Below are 10000 nucleotides of genomic sequence, written 5' to 3'. Positions count from 1 at the left end.
ATTTTGATAATGGGCCAACAGATGCAACTGGAAACATACTGTACACAATTAAGCATAATGCACTAATGACAGGTTAGAGTTTTTATCGCCTCTCTGCGATCGAGCAGCAAATCCAAGTTTAGCAGTAATAAAGAGTTTATTGGTGCTAAAGCCAAAGATTTTCTGACAGAGGAAAGATTTTTCCTTTCATAACAAGAGTATTAAATCCTTTGTTTACTAGGCTCTGGAAAAGAGATATGCAAAGTGGTTGTCAGATATTTCTTAGGAAAAAGCCAATTAAAGGGTAATCGAGTAAAGGATGAGAATTACCATTTGACTTCAAATGTCTCCTCTTCTCCTGCTCTCTCCCTCCTCCACCCCCTAACAGCATCGTGCCCCTGTGGACAGCTTCTCCTCCAAAGAACTTCAAAATCACGGATAATGATCCGAATCCCATCTTTTTTTACTCATGAAAGTAGAGCAGACCTGTCATATCTTAACAATTCTGTATTTTGTAGTACAGCAAGATCTCGTCTGCAGGCTTAATTGAACAACAAAACTGTGTACCTGAAATACAGATAAAAACGAAACGGAATTATTGGAGTAAAACAAAATGCTGCCTGCAGGGCTGGCAAGGTTTTGTGTCCTCTGCCTGGTTGGAGTTGAGTGTTGGGAAGATCTTACTGGATAAAGGGGTGGAAGCTGCCCGTCCCTGCATGGTTCCATTGACTTCCTTATGATCTCACCTCTCTCCAGTGCAGAGTTGGGCTCAGGGTGTTGTCACCAGGACACTCAGACTCCATATCTGAAATAAAAAGAACGAAGCATTTACTTCCTGCTGAGGTTTATTTGCATGAGTGACACTTTGGTTTGTGGTCTGGTGGAAATACATTTTATTAATGGTGTTTCTGGAGTGTAATAGGTGGTTTTCTGCCACAAATATTCCTGTAGCCAAGCAGTATTTGAATTGGACCAAACTGAAGCCACTGCTCGTGCTTATAGCACCGAGGATTTTCTTGCTTAGTGTTGAAATTTAAGTACAAAAGTCTTTCTGGTCTATTTGCTACAACACCTCCTCTCACAGAGGTTAAGAAGAGGTGAACAGGATGAAAAAGCACTTGCAGGGTTTAAAAAATCTTCTACGGAAAAAAACCATCTTTCATTTCACAAAAAAAAAAGTCTCCTGTAGGTTGTTATGTGCATAAGGTGGAGGCTTAAGAGCAGCCACATTTGCAGATGAACTGCTTTTCCTCGCTTCTCCGAGACATGACATTTGTTCAGAAGATTAGCCAGGTTGTAATGTGTAGCATAATTGCACTGTGCGGATGTCCCAGAAGTGAAAACCTAATTGCTTGACAGGCCTATAACTTTGTGGTACTGCTCTCACCTTGTTAGGTCCTTTTCTGATGCGGTTCAAATGCAGGCTGGCCGCAGGTGTGCCTAATTTACCTCGCAACAGAACGTGTTGAGTTTAATTGCACAGTGGTTGTTAGGAAAAATTGGTGGGTGGAATATCAAGTGACTCACTGTATGTGGATGGCAGATGGGCGGCGAGAGGCATCAGAGCTAAGTGTATAGGTGAGGTGAGTTAATAAAAGATGTAAATTTTAGCTTAAAATAGTGGAGTCTTGTGGAAGGTAATACATTTTAATTAAGAGGGTAGCAGGCCCCATTCTAGCAGTGGGAAAAAATCAGAGCAAGGGGACATGGCAAAGAGTGCATTTTTCTCCCTATCAGTATTTTAGGAGCAGCTTAGCCTGCTTGGGGGCTGTTTTGCAAGGCTCTATTTATTAAAGAAGGCTAAAATTTCTGCTTATAATACAAAATATAACAGAGAGAGCCAAACCTAGAAAGGCTTGAATTCTCATTCTTGTCTCAAATTTTGAGATGAGACCAAGCGGAGCTCTGCTCCAGGTCCTTGCTTCTTGCTCTGCCACAGAGACCTCTTGGTTGGGGTGGGAGGGATGGGTTTGCAGTGCCCACAGTCCTTGGTGGTCAGCTGAGAGCAACCACCAAGTCAATCATCTCCTCCTGGCACGGAGGAACACCCTGCCTGGGAATGTGGTTTTTAGCTTATGTTGTCTTCCTCTGAAAAGCTTGTCCTGATGCCACCTGTGCTCCGTGAAGCACAGAGTAAAGAGAGAAATAAAATATCTCAGCATCAAGGAATGTAGTGGAGCTGAAATGAGAGTGCTGCTTCTGTTCACTCCAGCCTGGCATCAATATTTAGTCCGGTGCTCAGAGCCATCCTAATAAACTTGATGATGTCTAATTTCACCAAGAGTGGGTCCTTTTCACCAAATAATTGAACAAATACCGGTTCCAGTTGATGTTTAGTGAAAGGGTGCTTAATGGCCCTTTTTCTTTGACAGGATGTGAGCTCTCTCTATAGAAACAATTCATCATGAATGCTTCACGCTAAAAACAATCCACGAGGAGCAATACTTAGCATTCCTAGTGCACAATTCATTGGAGAATTTCCGAGCAATTTACAAACATTAGCTCAATAAGCCTCACAACACCCATTTAAGATCAGAAAAAAAAAAAAAAAAAAAAAAAAAAAAAAAAAAAAAAAAAAAAAAAAAAAAAAAAAAAAAAAAAAAAAAGAAAGAAAGAAAGAAAGAAAAAAAAGAAGATAAGATACCGCTCTTCAGCCTGAATGTGGCACTAAGGAGCCGTAAGGCTGGAGGCTGGTCCCAGCTCCTGGCTCCCCAGAAATGGTGGCTCTGTGTGGAGCTGGGCATCAGCTGGGCCTTGCACAGAAAGGATGTTACCTTTGGAATAATAGAATCATGGAATGGTTTGGCTTGGAAGGGACCTCAAAGATCATCCGTTCCAACCCCCGCAATGAGCAGGGAGCCTGTAATCTAATGATCTGGAGAGAATAAGTATCTCACATAACAACAATAACAAAAAAATTACTAATCCAAAACACCGAAAAAACCAAAACATGGCAGATAAAATTAGGGGGAACTTGTGGCTTACATAGAGGCAGTTTCATGGAGTCACTGATAATATCCCTGCAACAGCATCCAGAAAACCTGAGCATCTGAGCTAGGAGATCATGTCATCCACCACAAAAATCCAGATCTTTTTCAGCTCAACAGCTGAAACCCCTTTACAGGTTTTGGGATAGGAAGTTTTAAAGAAATGTGCATTCAGCTGAACTGTCGGCATCGATTTATTTATGCAGTTTCAGTAAACCTGGTTGTTTCCCTGCTTGCCTCTCTGATATGAGAGATTGCTCCTTCAGCATTCGTGTCCTGGGGTAACATCAGGGTGCTGATCAAGGTTTAATGGAGGAGGAAGAGCTGGGATAAAAAGTTTTTGTCTAGAGGATGCTCCCATAATGCTCCTGTATGACCCTTGAAGCTTCTCAGGATGTGGTGCAGCCACTATTGTTCTTTCTGCTGGTCATGGTTGGGCCCTGTTGGGTGCTAAAGGAGGAAAGATGTTTCTGTCTTTCCTCTTGCCAGGAATGCTCTTGGCACATGGAAACTCCTGTGAGGTGTGTGCAGCAAGAACAGTCCCAGTCACTTGTGAAGACTGACATGAGTGAATAAATCAAAGTTGTTCATATTCTGAAGGTGGAAGCTCTGGCTGACCATGCTGTCCAGCACGTACAAAGTTGGGCAGCACGAGCTGCTGGACTGGAGCATCTGAGGAACTCTGGCTGAGGAGAAAATCCTGAGCTTTGCTTGTCATTAGTGGTCGGTCATTAGCCAGAAAACCTAATTAAGACATAGTTTTATTATGAAGGATGAAAACATACGTGCATAAATAAAAAAGACGATGTCAGGCTGCAAACGTCCTCCTGAGGATCCCGCGGTTTGCTTCACCTGCAGGGTGGAGACTTCCCAGTTCAGCTCTTTCCTGCGGTGCAGGAGGGCGGCAGAAAGGAGTTTCCATCTTCCCGAGCTTTCCCCTTCCCTCTAAGTGCTTGCTGTGCTCCCCTGGGGCAGCGTTGCTGCAAAAACGGTTTATGGGGAGATGCCTGGATGATAAGGGTTAGTCCTAAATAATTGCTGGTTGCCGCTCAGCAGAAATAAGCTGGATTTCGATCCCTGGGTAGAGCGACTCCTCACAGCTGAAGGCTGGCAAAGGTTGAAGAGGTCGTAAGACAGGGCCTAATTTGCCATGTTCCTTCCCTTTCAAAAACAATGAGGGAGCCGGGGCCTTGCCGGTGGGCAGATCCTGCCTGGATCTCCCTGGAGTCAGCAGGAGTTGGATCGAGTCCCTTTGAATAGCTCAAGTTTCCAAACCGGAGGCAAAGCCAAGTGTTTTTCAGAAGATTGATCATTACCTTTGGAATTTTTCGACGTAGAGGTCATTACTGCTAATATAAGTTGTGAAAAAATGAAAAGTATTAAAAAAAATAGAGACAAATTCTCATCTGGTGTAAGTCATTGCCTTTGAAGTCAATGAGTCATTGAAATCAACTTTCCCACACCGAGTTAAGGATATGGCCTGGAGTCAATACATTTGTAGTTGTTGAAAAATTAAAAATATAAATTTGCCTTTCCTTGGCAATAATGTTCTGTTTATGACAGAGATCTTATGCTTTAAAATAAGTTCATTAACGAATAGGAAAGTAATATTTCACTACCAGTATCCTTTTGGGTATAACTATTTATGATTAGATTTTATTAAACTTCTAAAAAATTGGATTTACATTTTGATGAATCTAATAGATTTCAATTTTGTATTTTTATAGATTCTTTCTAAAGTTTTTCCTCAAGTGCAATCAGAACTGTTTGAAGAATGCAGGCAACCCACGAGACATGCGAAGATTCCAGGTACAGATCCCTCTAAATGCATAAATGATGTATACAAGACTTGATCACATCTTCATCTTGAACTTCTGAGAAAACACAGTCAGTGCTTCCACTCAGTGTTGTTCCAGTGCTTAAAAAAAAAAAAAATGCTGGCAGTATTTTACATTGCTCCCATTAATTTAAGTGCTGGTTCTGAAGTTCTGCAGGGGGCTGTAATGGATCAATGTTGGAGCAAGTGGGTCTTCCCTTAGGAATTATTTCCCTAATTTTCCTTCCTACTATCACCTTGTGCTGTAGTGTTCTCTTTGCTCAGACATGCAGATGTTTTATGTAGACTGAATAGTTTGATCTTACTTTAAGAACACAACTTTGGAGCACAGGGAAGTTTGGAACTCACACTTCTCTGGTTCACAACTTTTAGATCCAGCAGTGGTGGCCCAACGCACAGATTTTTGTTTCAACTGTGTTAGAAAATGTTTAATACTTCACTTTCTCCTTACAGCTTTTGAGATATCCTGTGGTGAATCATAGCACTACAGAGAGGCAGCTGACGGGATGGACAAATGATTTCCTCTCTATCTGGGGTCATTCTAAAGGCCCGTTAGGAAATAACTGACTTTTTTTTTTTTTTTTTTCCCCAAATATTTCACAATTATTCATATTTGATTCCAGCAATAAAGTAGTATTGAGATGTTCAGGACTTTCTCAGTTTGGAGAAGAATTACTTGTGGTTAAACTTGATAGCAAAACATGTGACATCTGTTTTCATGCACAGCCAACCAACCGGGGAAGCCAGCACCCTCGAGCCAGCCAACAGAAAAGATCTGTAGCTGGAAAAAAAAAAATATTCCTTCAAAACAATCGAGCCAGGCTTCCATTTTTCATGCATCTCAGCTTCACGTGGCATCGGTGGTATTGATCCATCTGAACAGAACAGAAGGTCAAACCTGGAATGAGTGGAAATGTCCTCTTTGTCTCACTGATGACTAAATGAAGCATCAGTCACGAGTGATCTTGTGGTCGACAATGGAGCCAGTAGGCACTAGAAAGACTTTCCTGGGTCTCTTTAGCTAATCTCCCTGCCTCTCAGAAGGTTTAACTGGACTTAACAGGATGTCAGATCTTGAACAGTATTTTTACCTGGTTTCCCTGCCTCAGCACCTTTGTGGAGGTGCACTGCAGGAGTGAGGCGATATAACAAAGCGTAGCACGTCGACTTTCTTTTGCTGAACTACAGTATTTTCCCTTGGTGGCTGACCTATATAGACATGACAGAACAAAAATAGTTGTCATTTTCATATACACCTTGCTCTGTCTCTTTAATACACCGTGTTCTAGGAACCAAACCCAGAAATCCTGGCTGGAAATCGCGCTTGCATGTTTTGCAATATTTCTGGAGGTCTGGGAATCTCATTAAGAGTGAAAGAGGATAGCCCAGTGGCCTGGCAGCAGCTCTGCGGCCGAGCTGAGTGTGCAACCTCAGCACTCTCCGAAGTGGATGTTGACAAGAGGGAAGGTGTCCACTTCTGGGAGGAGAGAGCTGGGGAAGCAGAACAGCCTGGCAGAGAACTGCCCTCGGGCTGTTCTAAAGGGTACCGCAGATGGCTGTCTCCAAGGAGGCAGGATACACAGAAAAGGTGCTGTGATAGCTGAGAGCTAATTATGGCTTGTGAATAAGAAACAGGATCAGAGGTGATCCAAAACATAGAAGCAGACAAGAATTTTCTTCTGATGCCTTGGACCAGCTCTATGTGGAGGAGGCTCTCTGCTCCCCTTCCATTTGTGTTCATTAAGTGTTTTGGTTTAGAAGCTAGTGGGAGAGCCCTGCGATCATCTTTGTTATAACCAAAATTTAGATAAAAGGAAAGTGGACAATTTGTCCTGCCTTTGTCTGCCCTCACCAGCTGTGTTGATAAGGTCTGACTTAGGCAGTGACTTCACGGACTCTACTCACCCCTAAGGAAAATCTGCAGCAGCCACTTCATTCAGACAACCTGGAACCACAGCAAAGGGCCCACGCTGGAGTATTTAAATAAGATGTAAATGTCAGTCTGGGATAGCAGTGATCCACCTACGAAGCCGTGCTCCACACAAACCCCACGCAGCTCGTGGTTTCCTCCCTGGCTGGCGCTCCCGCGCCGCCGCTTCCGGAAGGAGTCCCACAGCTCCATTGTGGAGGTGTTGGCATCGGGAAGGTTGTGCCTTTTGCATATGTTCCTTTGCCATTTTCGACTGAGAAGCAGCTGGAAGCCAAAGGAGGCCCTATCCATCATCTCTTCTATGGCCGGACTCTGAACCTGGACACAAGAATAGGAGCCTTTCACTCAAAAATAAAGGAGGAAATTCCATTGACATACCAGGGTCAATCACCATCCAAATGAACTTGAGAAGGGATACTTTTCATGGATTGAAAACACTTTCACTATTCATATTCAACTCGGCCTTTTCAGATGCAAAAAAGTTCATTATCAGACATTAAATGTAATTGTAAAACTGACCTGGAGATCATTTACTGAAGAAAAAATGGGGAGTTACGACGGTTCTTGATTTATTAAGCTTTTTTTATTTGGAATCCTCACAACCCTTCATTTGAAGACAGTCTCAAGTGAACAAATTTTAATTAGATAAACTATCTAATCAATATATCAACAGATCAATCAAAACAGCAGCTTTTAAAATGAGTGGCTAGAGGGGTGTTTCTGAAACTAATGGCTAGAAGAATATTTCCCTGAATTGAATTCATTTGTTAGCATAATAGGAGATTAAACTCTAATTAGTGTAGCAGGTTCTGAAGAGAAACAATTGTGAGTTAAAAATCACCAGTGGTCGCCACGTAAACAAAGATGTATTCAGAGATGTCATTCACTCTGTTTAAATAGAAACAGAAAAGTAACAGGGTGCTGTTTTGTCTTACGAGACCTGATTCGGGGAAAATCTGCAGGATTTTTGAAATGTGGGGTTTTGTTTTCTCTTCCAGGTTGTTGTATCAACAACAGTCAATGTGGATGGCCACGTGCTGGCTGTCTCAGACAACATGTTTGTACACAACAATTCCAAACACGGGAGGCGGGCTCGCCGCCTTGACCCCTCAGAAGGTACGGCCCCTTCTTATCTGGAAAATGGTAGGCACACATTTACATGTCCTTTTTTTTTTATTTGCAATGCTTTTTTTTTATTATTATTTTATTATTTTTTATTTATCTTTTTTTTTTTTATTTTCACCATATTTTATGTTGAGACACCACTACATTTACTTTTACATCATTTCTTCTCTCATCCATCAAAGCACCCATTAAAAAAAGTCCATTAGTATTTCTCAGCGCTTGTCAACTACAACACAGACGCTTCTGAATCAGCTTCTGACTTCTTTCTTTATTTAATACTTACAGTTTTGCAGTCACAACCAATTTTTCATCTTTTCCTATTTTATTTCTTCTATTTTTTTTTTAATTTTATTTCAGCCTTGTTTTGCTTGCAGCTTTTTCTTGCTCTTTAATTTGACTTGATTTTATTTTGGCTTGTCATATTCCTTGATCCAGAGGTACAGTCTCAGGTTATGTATGCAAGTTTAAGTGGATGGTAAAAACATGACTGAATCTGTAAAGAATTTACTGTGAGGTCAATTTCCTGTGCCTGGGCCTTACTGCAGATTACGGCAGGAGGGGGTTTGGATGAGAAAAACAGCATAAAATGTTTTTCTTCAGCCTGACTCAGTGTGATTGACTTCTTGCCTGAACTGCTAAAAGAAGATAGGCTGAGATGAAGAGGAGAATGGAAAGTGTCTCTGAAAATCCAGAATTGTGAAACCCTATCTTTTTGGAGCCCATCAGCCCCTGAATCACTCACACACAATTGCAGCTGTGCCTGGACACGTGCACACATGTATTTATTGTCCTGCAAAGGCCAAAATTATAATTTGGATTTAAATATCACTTCATTTGGACTGTACAATATACCAGTGTAGGGATGCAAACCAGCTCTCAGGGAACCTCTGTTTAATAAAATGGATAGGATAGGATAGGATAGGATAGGACGGATTAGGATAGGACAGGTTAGGACAGAACAGGATGGGTTAGGAGCTCTCAGGGAACCTCTGTTTAATAAAATGGATAGGATAGGATAGGATAGGATAGGATAGGATAGGATAGGATGGGTTAGGATAGAAGAGGATAGGATGGGTTAGGACAGAAGAGGATGGGTTAGGACAGAATAGAATAGAATAGAATAGAATAGAATAGAATAGAATATTTTCAGTTAGAAGGATCAACCAGTCCAGCTTCCTGAAGACTTTAGTGTTGCCCAAAATTTAAGTGCACATTGAAATACATTTAATTTTAATGCATCTTGAGTTCTGGAAGAGTTAGACTCTCAAACCTGCTATGACCTGATGTGCTGGGCCACGCACACCACGGAACTTCTCTTGCGAGTTGTTACTAACACACTGACAGGATCATGGCTTTTTACACTAATAAAATTAATTAAAGTGATAACAATACTAAGCTGCTAATACAATCACTGTCGTTTTACCTTTCAAATAGTATTTACCAACGGGCAGGGAGGGGAATGAATGAGGCGAGCACCAACTATCAGAAGGAAACGCGATCTAGACATCAAAAAATGGAAAGCCATTTACAAATCTGCCGCGGTCCGCACACACACACAACCCTAATTTGTTTTTCTGCATTAATAACTAAGGTATAAGAGACCAAAAATATAATAATTAAAGGTCGCCCTGAGCACCAGAGTCATTATGGTCTATGACGTATTGTTTATCTCTTTCATATGCGCGGAAAGTAGGTGTGTGTTTTGCCTAGCAACCGTCACTAATGAGGTTCACAATTAAGAAGGCTGAATCCTCTCCCCTCGTCCTCTCCTTCCCCAGAGAGCCAGAACTAGCAACATTATAGGTTCAAGTAAGCATGCTCAGCCCTGTGGTGTTAGGTTTTAGTCTAGGTCCAAATTCAGCCTCTTCTAATGAGCCATTATGATCTTAGCAAAATACGAGTATTTATTTTTGTAAGCTGCATGAAAAGAATTTGACTCTGAGCAGCAAATATCGCTTAGAAAAATAAAGGCCACTTTTCCATGCTACAGAAAAATCTACATAAATGTCACTTACCAGCAGCTCCTTTTCTTGGCGATACGGTAATTGATTTGCTTTCTTTAAATGTTAAAAAACACAGTGCCAAATCCTCTTTGCCTAACATCCCATAAATGCTCAGTCGAGTAAGCTGCACCGTTGCAAA

General features: G+C 41.5%; 1 protein-coding gene across 16 annotated transcripts in view; it reads left to right on the top strand.

Annotated features, from left to right (window-relative positions):
- Window positions 1-10000, top strand: part of EBF3 (EBF transcription factor 3) — a 123847-nt gene that overhangs the window by 73215 nt on the left and 40632 nt on the right. For 9 of the 16 annotated variants that reach the window (XM_041415498.1, XM_041415512.1, XM_041415501.1 and 6 more), the window contains exons 7-8: window positions 4694-4775; window positions 7732-7876. In XM_041415498.1, coding sequence (XP_041271432.1) covers window positions 4694-4775; window positions 7732-7876 — 227 coding nt within the window. The remainder of the gene's footprint in view (window positions 1-4693; window positions 4776-7731; window positions 7877-10000) is intronic. The other 7 variants (XM_041415513.1, XM_041415506.1, XM_041415510.1 and 4 more) reach the window with 1 other exon arrangement.

The sequence above is a fragment of the Onychostruthus taczanowskii genome, unplaced genomic scaffold (assembly GCF_017590055.1).
Source record: "Onychostruthus taczanowskii isolate IOZ18803 unplaced genomic scaffold, ASM1759005v1 scaffold5, whole genome shotgun sequence".
In the NCBI taxonomy this organism is placed as follows: domain Eukaryota; kingdom Metazoa; phylum Chordata; class Aves; order Passeriformes; family Passeridae; genus Onychostruthus; species Onychostruthus taczanowskii.
Note: the sequence above shows the minus strand (reverse complement) of the source record. Positions and strands in the feature narration are given on the sequence as shown.